Here is a 22,454-nt window from a genome sequence, read left to right as displayed (position 1 = left end):
GGGGGCTGAATCTTGTCCTGATACACCTGAGGCTGCAGCTGGGGCAGGCAAGAGGAGGAGATGCCAATTCTGCCCCCAAAAGAAGGACTGTAAAACAAATACTATGTGCTGCACATATGAGAAATACATCTGCAAAATCCATGCACACATAGTTGCATACTGTACTACATGTTCTAATTAGAGTTGATTGATTTATGTTCTTCACGTTTTTGTTTTGTATCTATTATCTTATTTTATTCTTATTTATTGTTGTTGTTTAATACAATGGTTAAACAAATGGGAAAATACTAGTATTTTGTAGTTGACAGTATCTAAGAATATATCACAATGTTGCCAAAAAATGGTCCAGATGAGGTAGCCTTATCTCAATGAAATGCATTTAAAACTACTTTCTGCACATTTCTGCTACTTTCTTAGGCTATACAAGTGCTATCTCTTGCTAAAAAATTGATGTTTACACCTATGCAGTACCTTTAGCAATAATAATAATAAAAACGAGTGGTGTCCACTGATTAAATGCAGTCTTTTTGCATTGTGAAGAGGGAAAACCCAGATATTCACAAAGTTTGTCATGAATAACAGGTTGCTTCTTCATGCAAAATACATTTACATTTTAGTCATTTAGCAGACGCTCTTATCCAAAGCGACTTACAGTAGTGAATGCATACATTTCGTTTTTTTTTTTGTACTGGCCCCCCGTGGGAATCGAACCCACAACCCTGGTGTTGCACACACCATGCTCTACCAACTGAGCCACAGGGAAGACTAGATTCAGGGTTTAAAATTCAATTAAGCTGCTTTATTTTAGGGGTTTAGTGAAGGCGGGTCATTTTTTACCCTGAGGACAAGGGGAGTATACAGAATGTTAAGACTACACAAAGGTTCGGTTGTTACGCCGTTTAGCGTTATAATCAATTAATCAATCAAACAAACAATTAGGACAATGGAGCTTTTAGTAACACTAAATCAACCAAAACCTATCAATCACAATAAGGTCCTCCTTCACTCTGTGGTAACACAGTACTCACAACCACAAAAAAATAAACACAAAGACGACAAAAGGGCTAAATAATGCAGAGAGTAACAAGATGATGCTGAAAAACACAGTATGGCGATTGATTCAATCAGTGTTTGTGTTGTAAAGAGTCGTGGTGTGCTCTTCAGTCTGGTCATATCAATGTTTCATGCTAGTCCGCTTTAAATCTGTGGATTAGGCTAATTATCGGAGTTGAGGCCCTTGTTCATTATCCACAGTCTTAAAAAACCCTGTTAATGTTTGTGATATAAAATATCACCCTTCAAGACACACTAATTATTGTGCAACACTTAAATCTCATTATGCGTTACTAACAGATAAAAAAGACGAATGGCTGGGCTATACACAACAAAGTATTCTGTCTGTAAGATCCTGTTTTTCTTTTCTTTTTTTTCTCTCTGTCCTCATCCTCCCATCTGAGTCTAATGTCCTTTCAGGGTGTTCGCTCATGTGTGCAGTGGGCCTCCACTGATGAGCGTCTCTCCAGCCTCCCTGTCCCAGCAGAGCACAAAAGAGCTTGCCTGCCTGCCCCTCTCCCCAAAGGAAACTCGCTGCAGGATATGGAGGAGCTAAGACCACCACCTCGATCTCCGCTTGAGTCCGTCTGGCTCTAGATTCTTCTCTCTCACTGATTCCCTTGCTCTTTTTCCTTCTGTCTGAAGTCATACGCCTGTATGTGTAATGTGTATCTCCCTTCTGACTCTTGCTCTGTTGTTTGCACAGTTTTTCTCTCGCTCTCTGTTTAGTGGTATCATGCCAGCCCCCTGGGTGAGAAAGCATTTTTTTCTCTGGGACTTAGGGCATATTATTCGATAGTGATGCTCAGCCCAGCGCCATGGGGACAGTAGATTACACAATAGGGGCCAGCCTCAAATCACTGTTTTTGTTTGAAATCTTCTTTGGATTTCTCCCAGCCCACACAATTAGTGTTAGACCAACAAGTTGCATCATGGGGAATGGGTATTGTCCAGTCCTCTAGCATCCTGTGAATGGATAATATATCAACATTGTTCACTCATTCTTCTCCTTGACTTACTATCCAGCCCCCTCTCCTTCAGTGTCTTTTACTCTCTGTTATTGGATGCACAGCAACAGAGGATGGAGGACGATGTTCATCTTTAATGGTTCCGTGGATATCCATTGATGATGATGGCAATAGGTTGATAGCCTCTTGCAGCAGAATCCACTAAAAGGATTTTGCTTGACTAAATATGCCAAGGCCCTATTCATTCTACTGCTAAGTGCGTAATGTGCACTAAACCTCTGAGAATAATTTTACAGCGGGGAAAGACTGATGTTAGCAATGTTGACATAACATCTCTTAGAAATATATATAAAACAAATGACATTCAAGCTGTGAGTTACATAAGTGAAAGAGAGAAAGGTAAGGAACCTAACAACTCAACAACCCAACTGACCATATGGTCCAGAGGAGGTAGCCTCATCTCCATGCTCTTCAGCCAGTGTCGTAGGGCTCGGATTTGACCTCTGAACTCCCCCTGCCATTGGCTCCACTCCTCTGACTCCCTCCTGGAAGCATACAAGCCCACAAAGCTTGTGTCTATGTCACTATTAATCTCATATACATATCAATACCTGCCTAATCAGATACCTACAGTAACTTCAAATACCTAGAGTATTGCAAACTGCTTTTCCAGCTACAGTGAAAGGGGACTTTGTATTTAAGCAATAAGGCACGAGGGGGTATATGGCCAATATAACACGGCTAAGTGCTGTTTTTAGGCACGACGCATCGCGGAGCCCTATACACAGTCCTTAGCCGTGGTATATTGGCCATACACCACAAACCCCCGAGGTGCCTTATTGCTGTTATAAATTGGTTACCAACATAATTAGAGCAGTAAAAATACATGTTTTGTCATACTCGTGATATACCACGGCTGTCAGCCAATCAGCATTCAGGGCTCGAACCACCCAGTTTATAATAGAATTTTCCTCTTTTTTTTATTTTCAGCAAATTACTATTTATCATGAATAATAACCTGGATAAATACTGTAATTTAAAGTGTCATTATACATAATTATTGGGACAGTGAAGCATTTTTTCTATTTTGGGCTCTATACTTCAAAAGTTTTGATTTGAAATTAAACAAAGACTATGAGGTTAAAGTGCAGATGGTCAGTTTCAATTTGAGGGTATTTCCATGCCTATCGGGTGAGGCGTTTAAAAAGATCAGCAATTTTTGTATACTGAACAACAATAAATGCAACATGCAACAATTTCAAAGATTATACAGTTACAGCTCATAGAAGGAAATCAGTCAATTGAAATAAATTCATTAGGCTCTAATTTATGGATTTCACATGACTGGGCAGGGGCACAGCCATGGGTGGGCATAGGCCCACTCTCTTGAGAGCCAGGCCCACCCACTGGCAAGCCAGGCCCAGCCAATCAGAATGAGATTTTCCCCACAAAAGGGCTTCATTAGAGTGGCCTTTTATTGTACCCAGTGCAAGGTGCACCTGTGTAATGATCATGCTATTTGATATGCCACACCTGTCAGGTGGATGGATTATCATGGCAAATGAGAAATGCTCACTAACAGGGATGTAAACAAATGTCTGTAAACGACATTGCGCGTTTCTGATAAAAATCAGTTTCTACATATCTTCAAGTGCACTCCCGTCAAGCGGTTGTAGTCGCCGCACCTGTGTGGGAGAGCACGAGGAGACACCTTTCATTTCACTATTGACATTTTTTTTTTCTTTCATTAAAATCATTGTTTACTGCGATAACCAATAACCATACCAATTACCCAATGTTTGTAACTGGACCTTTTACACTGTGTGCTTTACAGTTCCTTATTGTTATTGTCTTTGTTCTGTTTGACCATTCAGGTCAATGACTTTAGATCCAGGCACACTGGTCCACTAAACTGTGACAATCGACCAACTGTCATCATCACCAGCCATTTGTTCAGTTTGGGCATGGAGCCCAGTGCAACATGTCTAACACATTGAAATTGTATTTAATTACAAATGTTACGATCTTGAAATGCATACACAAAGGAAAATTCACCAATTATGTGAATTGTTGAAATGTTGAAGTTGTGATGGGTTATGTGTTGAATTGAACCATGGCTACTTTGTTTTTGCATTTACCCATACCCAGAGCTCTGTTCCTTGGATGTGAGTGTTGCCAATCCATACACACTCCCCCTTTCTTCCTGAAACAGACAACAAAAATAACAATGCATCAGAGATTATTCATTTGTGTTTGCTTTCACTCAATATACAGTATAATACCGTGAAGTAGTGCAGCTGAATTGGTAGTGATCAGGACACTGAGTTTGTCCTCATCGATACTTTAGTATAGTACTACCAAAGTTCAAATGTAGGTATTTCATTTTACTGCCCCCTACTGGTAGGTCTGTTACAGCAATGTCTTCCCAAAGCATTGCCTCAACCCCATTCTCTGATGACTTACCTCCTCGTCACTCCTCTCTGGGAGGTGTGGGAGGGACAGGGTCAGTGAAGTGTAGTCAAGGCAGTCATTAGAGGTATTCTGGCAGGTAGATGGCTCATCTCTCATATTGGCTGGATCTTCCATCAATATCGAAGACTAACATTGGCATAGAAAGACACACACAGACATATAGATAGGCCGATAGAGCACTACTTCCAAACCTGCCCATTCATAACACACAGACACACATACACTGTATATCTAAGTCTCTAATAATAACGTTCTCCAAGTTGCCGACAGAAAATGTATATATGAAGTTGGTAGCTGAATCGTGAATGAGGGGATGAGGGTTTATTGTTTGCTTGTATTCCAAGACCTCTGATTCCAAGAGGACATGAGTTGAAATTACTTGTAAGTCAAACTAATAGTGCCCTTATAATGGTGAAATGAAATAATGCAGACAGTGGTGCTTGCAGACAGCAAGTATAGGGCATTAAAGACACTACTTAATTCACCTATAATGATACTATCATGGCATACAGGGCCAGTTGTGTAAATTACTTAAGTAAAAAATACTTTGAAGTACTACTTAAGTCGTTTTTTGGGGTATCTATACTTTATTATTTATATTTTGGTCAACTTTTACTTCACTACATTCCTACAGAAAACAATATACTTTTTACTCCATACATTTTCTCCATAGATTCACCCCATTCTCTGATGACTTACCTCCTCGACACCCCTCTCTGGGAGGTGTGGGAGGGACAGGGTCAGTGAAGGGTAGTCAAGGCAGTCATTAGAGGTATTCTGGCAGGTAGACGGCCCATCTCTCATATTGGCTGGATCTTCCATCAATATCAAAGGCTAACATTGGCATAGAAAGACACACACAGAAATATAGATAGGCCGATAGAGCACTACTTCCACACCCGCCCATTCATAACACACAGACACTGTATATCTAAGTCTCTAATAACATTCTCCAAGTCGCTGACAGAAAATGTATCCATTAAATGAAGTTGGTAGCTGAATCGTGAAGGAGGGTTCATTGTTTGCTCGTATGATTCCAAGAGGACATGAGTTGAAATGACTTGTAAGTCAAACTAGTAGTGCCCTCATAATGGTGAAATGAAATAATGCAGACAGTAGTGCTTGCAGACAGCAAGTAGAGGGCATGAAATACTACTTAATTCACCTATAATGATACTAACATGGTATACAGTACCAGCGGTGTAAAGTAATTATGTAAAAATACTTTAAAGTACTACTTAAGCCATTTTTTGGGGTATCTGTACTTTACTATTTATATTTTTGACTACTTTTACTTCACTACATTCCTACAGAAAACAATGTACTTTTTACTCCATGCATTTTCTCTGACACCCAAAAGTACTAGTTATATTTTGAATGTCTAGCAGGACAGGAAAATGGTCCAATTCACACTTATCAAGAGAACATCCCTGGTCATCTCTACTGCCACTGATCTGGCAGACTCACTAAACACAAATGCTTAATTTGTAAATAATGTCTGAGTGTTGGAGTGTGCCCCTGGCTATCATATAAGGAATTTGAAATTATTTATACTTTTACTTTGATACTTAAGTATACTTTAGCAATTACCTTTACTTTTGATTCAAATCAAATGTATTTATATAGCCCTTCTCACATCAGCTGATGTATCAAAGTGCTGTACAGAAACCCAGCCTAAAACCCCAAACAATGCAGGAGTAGAAGCACGGTGGCTAGGAAAAACTCCCTAGAAAGGCCAAAACCTAGGAAGAAACCTAGAGAGGAACCAGGCTATGAGGGGTGGCCAGTCCTCTTCTGGTTGTGCCATGTGGAGATTATAACAGAACATGGCCAAGATGTTCAAATGTTCATAAATGACCAGCATGGTCAAATAATAGTAATCACAGTGAACAGGTCAGGGTTCCATAGCCGCAGGCAGAACAGTTGAAACTGGAGCAGCAGCAGGCAGCAGGCACCAGGTAGTCCTGAGGCATGGTCCTAGGGCTCAGGTCCTCCTAGGGCTCAGGTCTTCCTAGGGCTCAGATTCCTTAAGTACAGTATATTTAAAACCAAATACTTTTAGACTTTCACTCAAGTAGTATTTTACTGGGTGACTTTCACTTTTACTTGAGTCATTTTCTATTAAGGTATTTTTACTTTTACTCCAGTATGACAATTGTGTACTTTTTCCACCACTGTACAAAACAATGGTTTTAAGCTTAAGTATATGCATACCACAATAAAATGACTAAACTAAAGTACAAGGCCTACCACTAAATACAATGGCTTAAACTGAAGTCATTTGCATCAATTGAGCAATTTTGCATGAAAAACATACAGTATATCAGATGCTTCTACCAATAAATTGATTCATAGCCTTTAGTGTGAAAATATATAATGCGCCTACAGGTACACACAATGTAATCTTATGTGTTATGCTTAATATTAGTGATATGTTCTGTATGCTGTACGGTCACTGTGTAGATAATTCCATTGTCAGAATGTGTGATTTACCTGGATATTGAAATGTAGTTGACAAGATTACCTTTTTTAATAGCACATTTATTTACATTAAAGTGTTATCATCAAAACATACACCAGATTCCATTCACCATGCCACTCAACACAAAAATCTGTTAATGAGCAAAACCAACCAGTTAGTTTTGATTAAATATCTTGTTACCACTTAAATCCGCATTTAACGAAACACGTTTTGCGGAGCAGATACATGTTCTATTCTCTTCTTCTTACAATTTATTTTTTCCAAAAATATTTATTACCAAGTTAGTAAAACATGCAAAGCAAAAATGTATTATATAAGAAAAATATGATGACAAATGAAAATGAAGATTTACAGAAGTAAAACACTTCCTAGAAGCAGAACAGAAAAAAAACATTCTTGGTATGGAAAACAAGAACTACTATACTGGTTTAAAAGCAACATATGACAAAGCTTCAAAATCATTTTTGCAAAGGAAATATGTAAAATGTAGGAAAATGTCTTGATCCTAGAAAATATGTACATTCATTCAATGTATTGTAAAATCAGATCATATATTGCAATGTCATCTCAGCAACTATTTACTTTGGTTTTGACTGATGTTACAATGATGTTGCTTACAGAAATTAAGATTACATTGCATTTCATCTTCATGGTGCTGACCATGTGAAAGCCCATAAACATAGTGATGTGTACATGTAAGTGGTGTAATCCAAAATAGGGGGATTATGATCAATATTCAAGTAAGAATGTTGGACAAAAGTTCATGGAGTTTGTTCCTAGTATGGTATCCCAGGGAGACTTCAGGGGTCACAAGCCTCAACTGTCTTCAAAAATGAGGGAGGTGCAATGGAAGCAAGGTACTCAATGGCAGATCTAAAAACAAAACAAAAATAATAATTTTGAGACAACAAAACCAATAACAGTAACAAAAAAAAATAAACAAAAAAATAAATAATTGTAATGCAAACAAATAAATAGCAAATGTATTTGATTATTTAATGCTTTATTTGGTAGATGATGAACTTACCTGAATTTCTGGATGCTGAAGCTGTTGAACTGGGATATCGTCCCCGTTAAGAGACTCATCAGCCAAGCCAATCTGAGTACCTGCAAATCCCCATCGAATTCTGATGGAATGAGACATCTGTCAAAAAAAGGGAATCAATCATCTTAAAATACTGAGGTGAAAAAGGCATGATCATAATCATCCAACTAATAAAAACGTTTGATAGCGCTTTCTTTCAAACTAGAATTGAAATACTAGCGATAAAGGGGGAGGAGAAAAAAACAGAATCAGAGGAGAGTAGAGAAGGCTGTGATGAAAGGGATAAAAGGAAAGTACATTACAAAACTATATTACCAAATTACAAATCAGAAAACTGATTTCAACTTACAAGAACCAAAGCAACATCCAGGATGCAGATCTTTGCCTCTAATGTCAGAGGAAGCATGGTGAAGCCTGAAATCTTCTTAGGACAGTCTACCAGGAACACTTGATAAGAGGTAAATGGTGGGTATAGTAGTCCATAATGATGGGTGTAATAGTTCAGAACTTTGAAGTGGGTGATTAAAGAATAAGGTGATGACTTGGTGCATGGGCCTGTCCACTGAACAGAAAGGGCAATGTTGTCTGGGATGTAGGCAGGGAAGCAGTTCATTAAACTTTGAATGTTGCAGTCTTCCTCCACTGTTTATGTAGTGTTTCTTTATTCTGCTCTGCGACTATTTGTTTTACTTTGCTAGATAACATATTTCACTTTTTTTTTAAACTCTGGGTCAAACTCTATACAGACATTCAGAAATATGAAGACATCTAAAAGCATCACTATAATATCTATGTTGGCATATTTCATAGAATATTGTCAAACAGATAAAAGAAAGTGGATAAAAAATATTCTTAAGTTTAAAAAGAAAAAGAAAACTGTAAAAATATATCTGTTCGAAGTACATATGTTCGTTAAGGAAAGCTTAAGTATACAAGTTGTGTTAACCCGAACTATAAAATCAGTTGTGGTCACTTTTTATGAAGTAAAAACTAAATCCGAAACTTTGCTCTTAAAATATAAATTGACTTCCTAATCAATAAAAATTGCAATAAAACGGAACAAAACAGTTAATTTATCTAATAATTCTAAGAAATTAAGGCTGGAGAGATAAGGCATTGTTTTGAACATCTTTATGAGGAACTGCATTTAATTACTTCCAGCCATTTCCTAATGTGACCACATGAGGAGCAGAATAAATTAATTATTTGTTTTTCAAATGTCAATTGATTTTTCCTCTAAATTATGCAACCGCGATATGCATTGGTATCATCATTGGGAAGGCTCGTTGTCCTTCTAAGCTGCATGGCCTGATCATTGCTAGAGCCGTAAGGGCTTGGGCTAGCTCATCCATGTTGAGCCCATTATGAGGTCCTGCATCATATCTGCGGCCACCATAACTGCTGGAGCTGGTGTAGGAGGAGGATGAGAAGTTCATGGTGAAACCGGAACCTGTGGCATCAAAGCTGCCTCTTCTGGATCCTGTTCTGGATCCAGTCCTGGACCCAGACCTGGAGCCAGCGGCAGACCCGGAATTGCTGGCATTGTATGGGCTGTACAGCCCTTTGCTTGACTGTGAGGAGGCCTCCAGCAGTCGCAGGCCAGATCCTTCCTCAACCATGCTTCTGTCCATGGCATCTTTGTAGGAGATTTTTAGTTTGGTTTTGGGACATGTCAGGTATTTGGAGTAAGCACTCACATCTCTCAGCTTCTGAGCAGTGCGAGCATCAATTGTGCCCTTTCTGATGGATTCATCCAGTGAGACTCTGCCCTCAACATCCGGTTCAATCAGCCCCCCCGTAAGGTACTGGACTTCCAGAAAACGTTGCCCAGCTTCATAATACAGCCAGCCTTTCTTTAGAGCTTGGGAGGCAGACATCTTCACTTTGGTTCTTGGGTCCTCAAATCCATTGAAAGCTTTGTGAGCCAGGTTGATACGGTCCACCATCACCTTGTCCACAAGCCCTTTCTCGGTTGCCTCAGTAACAGCGAATCGTTCCCCAGTAGTTGGGTCGATTATGCCCCCTGTGCAGGCTTGTGCCTCAAGTAATCTTTGGCCTGTGATATTGTCCACAAGGTTCCTGTGCATGGCCTCTGTGACTGACACCTTCTCCAAAGTGTCTGTATCCAGGATTCCGGCTACAGGGCCAGTCTCCTCCGTGGGGTCATTCCACATGATTGCAGGGGGTCTAATGGAGGGTATGGGGCTCATGGGATTGTATGATGATGAGGTGGAACCAGAGGTGGAACCAAAAGAGGATGACCGGGAGCGGAAGCCACCCATGTTTCCAGACAGCATGTCAGCAAACTCAGTGATTGACAGGTTTCCGGAGCGGTATGTACTAAGTGAAGTCTGGTCAATGAGGCCTCGTGCGAGGGCGTCATCAATGTCATACTGTCTTCCTGACCGTCTGTCGATGATCATTGACTTGATAACGCCATCAGAGGATGTCTGCGTGATCTCTTCCCACTCACACTCCTGCTCAGAAAGCTCTAGGTAGGTCTGATGGTCAATGAGCTGCTTTCTAAATGCCTCATAGACAGTCATCTCTTTGCCTGAATCTGGGTCCACGATGACTACTCGGCGTTTGCGGACAGAGGATTTGGAGGAGGTCTTTTTCTCACGCTTCTTCTCCTTCAGGAGCAGGAGGACAAGGCCAGTAGCTGGGTCAGTGATGCATCTCTCCATTAGCCCGAGGTAGGTCAGGTTCTCCTCAGTGTTGGGATCGAAGAAACCCTTGGTGTCATCTGATGGATCTGTGAGAATCTCATTCATTTCCTCGTCGAAGAGGCCACGGTTGTAGGCCACCTCCACTGGCAAGCGATGACTCTCCTCTGGGTCAATGATTCCGCCAGTGGCAATCTGAGCCTCAAGGAGACGTATTCCATGGTCTTTTAAGATGAGCCCCTTCTTCATGGCCTGGAACAGAGAGATTGTCTTGCCGGAATAGGGGTCTCTGTAACCTGTCACGGCACGCTCAGCAGAGAGAAGCTTGTCTTTGAATTCTGGCCCCACTATTCCCATCTTGACAGATTCATTGACAGTAAGTTTGAGATTTTTGATTGGGTCAATTACATAGCCTGTGGCAGCCTGAGCCTCAAGCAGTTCAAAGGCAGTTCCTGGCCTGATCATGTTCTTTTTCATGGCTTGGTAGACTGATAGACGGTCATTAGTTCCCTCTACATAAACACCAGCGATACAGCTTGTGCCCTCAAGGTATTTTTGGAGTCGACGGCTAACCTCTTCCACTGAAATCAGACCTTCATTCAGCTCATTGACCGTCTGTTGGTCGATGATCTGAGAGCGTAACATCTCCTCTATGGTGATCTGTTTTCTAAGACCTTTGAACATCAGTCTCTTGTCTCCCAGTGACAGCAAGCGCATCCCATTGGTAGGGTCAATCTTGCATCTCTTGAGTAATTGGGCATAAGAAAGTTTCTCCTCAGTGACAGGGTCAACAAATCCCTTTACGTCATCAGCAAGCCTTGTATTTGTTTCCTTGTTGATGTATCCTCTCTGTGTGGCAATGTCTGCTGGGAGGTGGAAGTAGAATTCAGGATCCATAATGCCTCCTGTGGCAGTCTGAGCCTCCAACATTTTCAGAGCATATTCCTCCATAACAAGGTCCTTTTTCATTGCTTGGAAGAGAGATATGATTTTGCCACTATAAGGATCCTTGTAGCCTGTGACCGCTCTCTCAGCAGACAGAAGTCTGTCGTGGATCTCTGGGCCGACCACACCCTTGCGGACAGCCTCATCAACAGTGAGTGTCTCGTTTCTCACAGGATCAATTATGAATCCTGTTGCTGCTTGTGCTTCCAGGAGACTAAGGGCAATTTCAGGCTTCAAGAACCCTCTCTTCATCGCTGAATAAATGCTCATCCTGGAAGTGGAGTCAGACATGACACCAGCAACGCAGCCCGTGCCAAACAGATACTGCTTCACACTCTGCATCTCCATAATGTCACGGATGTTTCTTTTGTCTTGCTTCAGCAGGTTGAATGTCTCCAGGTCAATGATACGGGAATTGTAGAGCTCCTCGATAGTGACCCTACGTCTGATTGTGTTGCAGGACTTAACAGTTTCACCTCTGATGATCTCTCTCTGCTCCATAATCTCAATAATGATGATGATCATGCGCTCTTTAGTGATACTGCCTGAGCGATACTCCTCCATCAGCTTCTTCCTCTCTTGCTCAGGAAGTAGATTTGAGTTCATGATGTCCCAGAGACTTTTTGAGCCTCCAGCAAGGGATTCAAGTGAACTGGGGAGGTCAATTTTGGTTGTGGTCAGGTCATTCTGCGTCTGTTCCTCCGTGTAGAGGTATGTCTTCTCCACCACAGTTGGGGCCTGTGGCTTGGAAAGTGGTAGAAGGTTCATGCCTGAATCAGGATCTCTAGTGCACTTCTCTTTCAGCTGTTTGTATGTTACTTTTTCATCTGAATTGGGGTCTGAGAAAGCTTTGTTATTGTCAGATGGTTCCGAGAAGGTGTGTGTCATTTCTTTGCTGAAAAGGCTCTTCTGATAGGCAACGTCAATAGGAACGCGGTGGCTATTCACAGGATCAATGATTCCTCCGGAACTCAGTTGGGCCTCCATGAGTGGCATGACATGCTCCTTAATGATTAGATCTTTTTCCATTGCTTGGAAGAGAGAGATTGTTTTGCCCGTGAAGGGATCTTTGTAACCAGTGACTGCTTTTTCAGCAGCAAGCAGTTTCTCATGTAACTCAGGGCCGACAACGCCTGCTTTAACGGCATCATCCACTGACAGGTACTGGTTCTTCACTGGATCTATAATGAACCCTGTGGCAGCTTGGGCCTCTAGAAGTGACAGGCCTGTGTTGTGTCTCAGAAGATTTTTCTTCATAGCTTGATAGATGCTGATCTTCTCCTTTGTTGGTTCAAGGTAGACACCAGCAATACTGTCAGAGCCCTGCAGGTACTTGCTTACATTGACATTTTCGCTGACCTGTGTAGGTGTCTTTTTGCCTTGTTGGAGCATGTCAAACGTAGCTTTGTCAATGATTTTGGAATCAAACAGTGACTTGGCAGAGACAGGTGCTCTAAGCCCTTTGAAGCTGTCTTGTTCTTGTTTCTTAGCCTCTTTCTCATTTACAATGGTGATCACAATCGTGGTGATCTTTTCTATTGTAATCGTTCCAGACCTATACTGCCTCATCAGGTCAATTCTCTGTTCCTCTGTAATATATTCAGAGTGGATAATTTCCCAGATAGTGAGTTTCTTCCCTTTGAGTGGACCAGACTGCAGCTCCATTGTTGCTTGTCTCATGGCCTCTTTGGTTTGGACCTCTGTGTATGCATGTTCTTCCTTCGCATTGATTGCTTGCTCAGACAGAGGTAGAAGCTGAAGGCCAGATTTCTTGTCAGTGACACATCTCTTGTATAGCTGTGAGTATGTGACATTTTCCTGTGTGTTGGGGTCAAAGTAGCCTTTAACATCATCAGTTGGATTTTTCAGAATCTGGTTCATTTCGTCATCAAAGAAGCCTCGTTTACAGGCAACATCATGTGGGATGCGGTGGCTTTTCACTGGATCAATGATGCCTCCTGTTGCAAGCTGCGCGTCTAGGAGTCTGATGCCCTGATCTTTTGGAATGAGTTCTTTCTTCATTGCTTCGAACAAAGACACAGTCTTTCCCGTGTAAGGATCTTTGTAGCCTGTAACACCTCTTTCTGCTGACAGTAGTTTTTCATGTAGCTCAGGACCAATGACAGTTGCTTTCACAGCTTCATCAACAGTGAACTTCTGATTCTTTATAGGATCAACAACAAATCCTGTTCCTGCTTGTGCTTCCAGGAGAGTTAAAGCAGGCCCTACCCTCATCATATCCTTCTTCATGGCTTGATAGAACGACATAGTCTCCTTAGTTGAGTCAATAACTACACCTGCAATGCAGTTTGTACCCTTCAAGGATTTTTGAACAGGCTCCATTTCAGACACCTCTTTGATTGTTTTATTGCCTGTGTGCAGCTTGTTGTAGAGGTCTTTGTCGATTATCTTTGACTCCAGTAGTTCAGTAGCAAGGACTGTTCCCCTCAGACCCTCAAAAGCGATTTCATTCTTTTTTTCCTTTTCCTCTGCCATAGTGATAACAATCTTGATGATTTTTTCCACTGTGATCTTTCCTGTCTTGTACTGACGAATAAGGTCCTTTCTCTGGTCCTCGGTAAAGTACTCAGAGGTGATGATTTCCCAGATAGTTACAGTCTTCCCTTTGAATTTTCCAAATGGCACAGAGACAGTCGTCTTGCTGAACACATCCTTGGTCTCCTGCTCTGTGTAAGTTGACGTGCTCAGAGCAGCCTTGTCAGTGATGGGCAGGAGCAGCAGTCCTGTCTCCGGATCTGTGCTGCATCTCTGCATTAGCTGAAAGTATGTTAAGTTCTCCTGGGTGTTAGGATCAAAGAATCCCTTGGTGTCATCCGAAGGGTCCTCAAGTATCTTGTTCATCTCAGTGTCAAACTGCCCCTGTTTGTATGCTGTCTCGATGGGCACACGGTGGCTGTTTATGGGGTCAATGAGTCCGCCAGTAGCTATCTGAGCCTCAAGCTGCCTAATGGCATGGTCTCTGTCAATCAAGCCCTTCTTCATAGCTTCAAAGAGTGAGATCTTGTTACCGGTGTAAGGGTCTTTGTAACCAGTGACAGCTCTCTCAGCAGACAGCATTTTGTTGTGCAGTTCAGGTCCGATCAGGCCTTCCTTCACAGCCTCACTGACAGAGAGTTTCTTGTTTTTAACTGGGTCTACTACATAGCCAGATGCTGCCTGTGCCTCCAGGAGGATCAAAGCCCAGCCAGGAGTAATTTTCTTTTCTTTCATAGCTTCATATATTGCCATTTTCTGATTAGACTGTGTCAAGACACCCCCTATACAGTTCTTGCCCTGCAGAATTGTTCTTAACTTGTCAGTTTGGCTGAGGTCTTGCACAGTGGCTTTGCCTTTCTTCAGCTTATCAAACTCCTTTTTCGTCAAAAGGCCAACTTCATAAAGTCTGCTTGCAGGTACTTTCTCGCGGATGCCATCAAAAGAAAATGTATCCTTCTTACTGTCAACCTCCTCCCCAACACTTTGGCCATTGGTAACCTGCTTTGTTGTCTCCACCATGGTCATATGGATCAGTTCGTCCTCAGGCACATCGTCAGTCTGGATATCGATTTCTCTGGTGTGGGAGACTGGCTCTTTATGGGCAACCTCGAGCTGCTGCAGTTTCTCACGAAGTTTCTTGTTCTCCTCGCCAAGCAGCTTTTCCTGTTCAAGTCTTTTCCTTTCAAGCTCCTGCATCTCTTTTTGCTTGTTGAGCATTTCTTTCTCAGCCTCTTTTTGTTTGTTGAGGGCAGCATCCATGGTAGCCTGAAGTTTATTTTTCTCCTGCTCCATTTGTTTCCTCTGGCGTTCCTGTTCTTCTTTGAGGGCCTTGGCCTTCTTGACCTCCTCCTCAAACTGGTTCTCAAGCTTCTTCTTCTCATCTTCAATTTGTTTCTCCTTCTTCAACAGCTCCGCCTTTTCTGTGACGAATGTCTGCTGGAGTACTGTCTTCTCGTGTTGGATTTGTTTCTGCTGAGCATTGACCATCTAATTGAGAAAAATGGAAAGCAAGAACATAATTAGAACAATTTGAGTTTCATTTGTATTTAAAATATTACGAAAAACTCCATCAATCGACATATTGTGCATTATAGTAAAGAAATTACAACATTTTAGTACAATGCCCTCCACTTATAAGAATCAGACCCAAATAGTTAAAAAAAATATATAATAGATGTAATTATTCCTATGTTACATAATAGTATATATACTCTTCTCAGTAAGGGAAGAACATTATGGGGAACACCACCAATAATGAATCTATACTTTTGTACAACTGGACAAAATAAAAATATCTGGAAGGGATATGATCTTTTTAAGCTTAGTGTACTGTAAAACAAATATAACTCAATATAATATAACTGTGTAAGTGGTTAATTTTAAGAAGGAATAGATAAAGAAATGTAATGAAATAATTTAAGATGGTTTGTTTTCAGAGAGATGGTTAACAATGACATAGGCTGCACTACTATGCCATCTCTAACACAATACCTCTTTAGAGTTATTCTGTAGGTCTTCAGCCTCCTTTTTCAGTTTGGCCTTCTCCTTTTCTAGATCAGCAATGGCTTTGCGTAGCTCATCAGCCTCATTGTTGCTGCTCAGTTTCTGTTTCTCCACAACAGACACTTTCTCTTTAGCCGCTAGCTCTGTCTGATGAAGACGGGCACTGATCTCATCTGCTTGCTTCTTGAATTTCTTGGCCTCATTCTCTGCTTTGGACTGAGCATCACTAAGTTGGGACACCTTGACTTTGAGATTTTCAGCTTCGGCTGTGATCTCCAGCTGTCTCCTGCGCTCAGCTTCCAAGGATTTCTGGAAGCCCTCAGTCTCTTCCTCGAGACGCTGCTGCATCAGTTGTTTATCCTCAAGCAGCTTCTGGGCCTGCTCTTGAGCCAGGTCCTTCTGTCTTTGGAGCATCTCAGCCTCTGCTTTCAGTTTACATGCTTCCTGAATGGCGAGCATCTTCTCCTTTAGCATCTTCTCTGCAAGTGTCCTCTGTTGGGCGAGGTCAGATTCAGCGATTTGTCTCATGTGTGCAGCCTCTTGGGCTTCCACACTGAGTCTGGCAGCTTCTTCTGCAAGCTCCTTCATGTTCTCAGCTTCCTCAGCCAGGAATTTCTGAGTGTTATCCTTGTCCTTTTTGATAAGACGCTGGTTCTCCTGCTCAATTCTGAGTTTCAGTTTGACCAACTCCTCCATCTGAATCTTGACTTTGAATAACTCCTCTTCTACCTGGGCCTTCTGCTTGACCGCATCACCGACTTCGTCCTTTAAGCGCTGCAGCTCCTCGTCTAAGACAGATTTTTGCTTGTCAGTTTCATCCAGCTGAAGCCTGACCTTTGCAAGCTCTTTCTCTACCTGAGACTTTTGACTCACTGTTTGCTCTGCAAGCTTTTTGTGCTTTGCCATCTCTGCATCTGCTTGTTGTTTCTGTTTGATTGCATCAGCCTCAGCCTGTGCTCGCTTGGCAGCTTCGATCTCTGCCTCCTTTCTCAATTTTACGGCTTCCTCTTGAGCTTTGGCTTGGTTGGCAGCTTGGAGCACAGCGGCCTGTTTTTGGCGTTCTGCATCCTCTGCTTGTTGCCGGAGAAGAGCAGCCTCCTTCTCTGCCTTTTCCTTGGCAAGCTCTGCCTGTTTTGCAAGCATCTTGGCTTTTTCATACTCTTCCTTGAGCTGTTTCTGCATGAGGTTGTCCTCCTTCTGTTGGACAAGGACACTCTGAACTTGCTGTTCTGCTGCATTGCATTTTTGTGCTGCTTGTTTGGATACGAGAATCTGTCTTTCTGCTTCCTTGTCAGCATCCTCTTTCTGCTTTTTGGCTTCATCTGCTTTCTTTTTGAGGCGCTCCACTTCCTCCTGTGCATTTTTGCACTGTCTGCCTGCTTCTTCCTCTGCAGCAGTGATCTTTTTTACCTTTTCCTCTGCTTCGCGCCTGCGTTTCTCCTCCTCCAGGGCAAGTTTCCTGTGTTTCTCAGCCTCTTTTTCAGCTTGGAGTTTACTCTGCTGTGTTTCCTCTGCAATGTTTTTCAGTTTATTCAACTCCAGCTCCAAATCAAGCTTGCCAGATGAGGCTTTCTCAAAGTTTAGCTTGAGAATGCGAATTTCCTCCTCAACCACTCGTCTCTGCTTGAGAGTTTCATCTACAAGTGTCTTTTGTCTTCCCAACTCATTCTCAGATGACTTCTTGAGTTGATTGATCTTTTCTTCAATATCTTGCTTGTGCTGGCTGGCTTGGTCCTCCAGAGCTTTCCTCTGGTAAGCTTCATCCTCAGCTTGTCGTCTGAGTCGCTCATTCTCAGCCTCTTTTTCTTTGAGGGCAATTTCTGCTTCAGTCTTCATGCGAGTTGCCTCATTAATGGCAGCAAGTTTCTCCTTGAGGATCCTTTCAGCTTCTGCTCTTTGACGAGCTGCCTCTTGCTCAGCAACTTGTCTTTGTCGCTTGGCTTCCTCAGCAATGGATCTAAGTTTTCCTGCCTCCTCAGCAAGGTCCCTCATTTTTGCAGCTTCAGATTCGAGGAGCTGTTTGCTCTTCTCAGTGTTGGACATGCTATCCTTTTCTGCCTTGGACTTTAGCTGCAGGAGTACATTCATTTCACTCCTCACTTTGGCCAGTTCATCTTCGAGCTGTTTCCTTTGCTGCTCAGCTGCACTGACTTCATTCTTCAGGCGGTACAGCTCGTCATCAAGCAGGGATCTCTGTTGCTCAGCATGGTCGAAGTCTGCCCTTAGCCGGATTAACTCCTGTTCTGCTGAGAGTTTCTGCTGAGCAGTTCCCTCAGCTAGCCTTCTCTGCCTCTCCAGCTCTTGCTCTGCCATATCTTTCTGTTTCAGTGCGGACTCCTCAGCTTTAGCCCTCTTCCTGGCCTCACGCTCAGCATCCTCCTTCTGTTTCTCGGCATCCTCCTGGGCACGGCTCTTTTTGTGAGCTTCTTCCTCAGCCTGGAGCCTTAAGCGGAGTGCCTCATTGGCCTTCTGCCTCCATTTCTCTAACTCCTTCTCTGCCTCCTCCCTGGCCATATCAGCCTCTTCCTGTTGCTTCTTAAGACGAGCTGCCTCCTCCTGCAGCTGGATGACAGTGACATGCTCTAGTTTGAGTGATTCCTCCAGCTTTGATGTCTTTTCAACATAGGACATGCGTTTGCTCTGGAGTTCGGTGGCAGCACTCTTCTGTGCCACCTCCTGGGCAACCTTGATCTGCCTCTCCTTCTCCACTTCAGCTTGCTTCATGCGTCTCTCCGCCTCCTCCGCCTGCATCTTCAGCTTCTCAAGGTCTTCCAGAGCCTTCTGCTTCTGCTTGGCAGCCTCCTTCTCAGCCTCAGACTTTAACTTGAGCTCTTCCTCTGCCTTGCGTTTTTTCTGGGTCTCCTCGTTGACCTGTTTGCGGAGCTTCTCAGCCTCCTCCTGTGCAAGCTTCCTCAGCCTCTCGGCTTCAGACGCTTTTTCCCGGAGTTGCTTGAGCTCATCCTCAGCTGTAGACTTCTGATTGACAGTGGTCTCCAGCTGGATCCTGATGATACGGATTTCCTCCTCAATCTTGACTCTGCTCTGATTGGCTTCTTCTACCTGTTGGCTCTTGGACTTGATCTGCTGCTCTGAGAGATTTTTGAGCTCATGTAGTTCCAGCTGGATATTGTGCTTTTGCTTTTCTGCATCTACAGAAACAACTTGTCTCCTGCTGACTTCCTCCTGCATCATGAGCTTCAGCTCTTGAGCTTCCTGCTCTGCCTTGGCAATGGCCTTTGCATGAGATTCAGCTAGCTGCTTCTGTTTGTTTAACTCAGCCTGCATCTCTGCCATTTTTTTCCTGTCTTCCGCTTTCATTTTCTCAGCAGCTTTCTGTATTAGTGGAAGCAAATGGTAAAGAAAATATAAAAATTAAGCATGACAGGTTAAATGTTAATGTTAATAGTTAGCTTAAAGATATATATGTTTAGATGTAAATTCATTCAGGAGGATGCTGTTAAAGCAAGTTATCTTCGACAAAGACAATTCAAGGTAGAAACAAGTAAGATGGAAAATGGATATGTAACAATTAATGTATGGAGACAAGACATCACTTCACAACACAAGAAAGTGAGGAACTCATGTGGCATGCAAGTGTATCTTTTTAAATATTGGTGTCCATAAGGGAATTAATTTGTGATCAACCATTTTGCATAAGTGAAATATGAAAGTGAATAATTCATTTTTGAATCATCTATCTTTTCAGCTTGAAATGATTCAAACAAAGTTATTATTCAAAAATGACATCACAATCAACCAGTAACTAGTTCATCTATTCACACTGTTAAACAACCTGTTACGTTGATTCTTTAGATCACTATTATCAAGGAACTGAGCCGAATATGTCCAAAGGGGAAAGCAGGGATAGTGCAAGGATAGTCTGAAAATGTCATAAGAAAATAGCACCTAAAGCCCATGCTAACACAGAATAAGCAAGACATGGAAGGAAGTGAATGTAAGGTAAATATGGAAATGTTTGGCAGTTTAGGTGATGAATTGAAGCCTGAGGGTATGGAAGGTAAGGAACATAATGAGAGAATAGTAACTGGAGCGTAGTGGATTATTTACCTCTTTTAACGCTCAAACAAGATAAGCATTCATCATGACAAAGCACTGGCAAGCAGTTAAGAGAAGCAAAGAAACGAACAAAACATTAGGGTTAGAAAAGAACGTGAGACGGAAAATTTGTGTTAATCTGAAAAAAAGGAAAGTCGAAGAACATGGCAGTCAGCCTGAAGCATATAGTGGGAGAGCTTAGATTGTGATGTAAGAAAGAGTGGCCAATGAGAAAAAAGACATAGTGAAAGAAATAACGCCCTTTGAAAAAAAATATTATGGCACGCCTCAATAAATGACATGAAAATGAATAGGCCAAAATATAAAATGTGCAAATCCTATGAGTTATTTCTTCTAACCCACTGGAATTTCCTCTCAATGGTCTCAATCTTTTGAGGATGCTCTCTTTCTTTTGCTTCAGACTGAACATAAACGTTTCATCGATTCATTGAATTTCGTGACAAGGTCAATACTGCTTATCAAAAGAGTATGCAATTGTCATTGATGTTCATATAATAGATAAGTATCTGCTTGGTCCTGGATATTTTAAGGCACCGTAAACATTTCATATGACACTCTAGCCATATTCTAATGTATATTGATAGTCCCTGGTTCCCATCTGAAAACCATGACACTTAGCACTAGGATTATTTTTGGTAGAGCGTTCATATTTGCCGAACAGCTCAGCTTGGCCATCATTCTAAGCGATAGGATTTCCTGTACAAGTTCCTGTACAGTACAGCATGCAAATGCCAATGTTCCAAACCATACTTTACCTCAAAATGTAGGAATGTCAAGTCAACCATACATTAATGTGTGTGTGTATGCATTTGTGCGAGCAAGAGAGCGGTCATGCGTTTGTTTTTCATTGGTTGTCAATGGGTTAGGGTTAGGATATCCCAGTGTGTTGTCACGCACCTCCTCGTCCTCCAGGCGGCGCTGTGTGTCGGTGATAAACTTGATGTACTGACTGGTCAGAGTCATCAGCTCGCTGTAGCGGGTTCTTAGCGTCACATACTGATGGAGGAGAAACAAAACAGGAAACCTTTGATTATAGTGTGTGTCGGCTTAAACTATTGATCTAAACTTTTCTCCTAACATTGCAAATGGTTGTCAGAGAATGACAGTCTGCGTTCAGATAACACAAGCGGCACAGACCTCTTGAATGATGTTATCCGAGGCAGAATCCATTTTTGTTTTCTTCAGGGGTGAGAGAGGGTCCACCTGTGCTTTATAGGCCACCAACTGGAGTTCATAATCCTAATAAAAAGAAACAGGATGTTTCAACACTAAACCCTATGAAATGGAGACGTTTAAATAAAGCTGTATGTGAATGCAATAATGCTTTCCACGTTTGTACACTAATGTTGTGCATGCTTGCCTTGATAGTGTCGATATACGCCTTGGCATATTTCTGACACTCGTCAACTTTCTCTTTGTTTTGCTCGATCTCTTCCAGAAGTTTCTATGTTGGGGGAAATAATCAGAATTAGTCTGGATGTGACTTCAAGGTGTGCCTGTATATGTTCAGTGATGAGAACTACACAAAACACACCTTTATAACATTCATAGTCAAGTAGTATACAGAATAAGAAGTATAAAAACAATGTCAATTATTTATTTTCACAAAGTTTCAGAATGTTCAGTTGATCAGCTAAGCACCTAGAGCAATGCAGTGATGTAATGGACCCCTAATATGCCCCCATCAGTACAGTAGCCTACCTTCTCCTGGGCCAGTTGCTCCTTCAGAGTCTTGCTGTCGCTGATGGGCACGGCCTGGATCTTCTCCTGCCTCTGCTTGGCGTCACCGATCCACTGGATGAGCCAGTCGTAGCTCTCTCTGTAGTACCCCAGCTGGCGACCTAGCTGCTCCAGCTCCCGCTGACGCAGGTCCATCTGGGAGAACACAGCCTGCCAGCGGTCCTGGAGACCGGACAGGAGATGGCGGTAGTGGTCCAGCTCAGCGTCACGCTCACTGTGCACACGAGACATCTTCTCGCTCACGGCTGCTGCCTTTCCGAGCTCGCCCTCCAGGGAATCGAATGCAGGCTTTTCACCCTCCGCTTCAGCACGCATTTTCTACAGGGAAAGAGACGGGAGGGAAGAACAACAGTTAGTATGTTAAATAAGATGTCAATAATGATATATATCCAATGATATATATGAAACGTAAAAATGTATGAGCGTTGGCAGTCGACAAACCCATAACGAATCCCACACAGTTCATTAATGTCCCAGAGCGCATGTGTTTCTAATGTAATAAACAT

General features: G+C 42.2%; 1 protein-coding gene across 1 annotated transcript in view; it reads right to left on the bottom strand.

Annotated features, from left to right (window-relative positions):
• LOC106605061 (plectin) overlaps positions 1 to 22,454 on the bottom strand; it is a 239,143-nt gene that overhangs the window by 43,431 nt on the left and 173,258 nt on the right. The window contains exons 28-35 of the mRNA XM_045717727.1: positions 21,910 to 22,266; positions 21,569 to 21,652; positions 21,346 to 21,447; positions 21,106 to 21,204; positions 16,120 to 19,464; positions 9,265 to 15,615; positions 8,003 to 8,082; positions 2,455 to 2,566 (exon numbers count right to left, since the gene is read on the bottom strand). Coding sequence (XP_045573683.1) covers positions 2,455 to 2,566; positions 8,003 to 8,082; positions 9,265 to 15,615; positions 16,120 to 19,464; positions 21,106 to 21,204; positions 21,346 to 21,447; positions 21,569 to 21,652; positions 21,910 to 22,266 — 10,530 coding nt within the window. The remainder of the gene's footprint in view (positions 1 to 2,454; positions 2,567 to 8,002; positions 8,083 to 9,264; positions 15,616 to 16,119; positions 19,465 to 21,105; positions 21,205 to 21,345; positions 21,448 to 21,568; positions 21,653 to 21,909; positions 22,267 to 22,454) is intronic.

The sequence above is a fragment of the Salmo salar genome, chromosome ssa05 (assembly GCF_905237065.1).
Source record: "Salmo salar chromosome ssa05, Ssal_v3.1, whole genome shotgun sequence".
Taxonomy (NCBI): domain Eukaryota; kingdom Metazoa; phylum Chordata; class Actinopteri; order Salmoniformes; family Salmonidae; genus Salmo; species Salmo salar.
The sequence above is the reverse complement of the archived record's forward strand: the minus strand, read 5'-3'. Positions and strand labels throughout refer to the sequence as shown.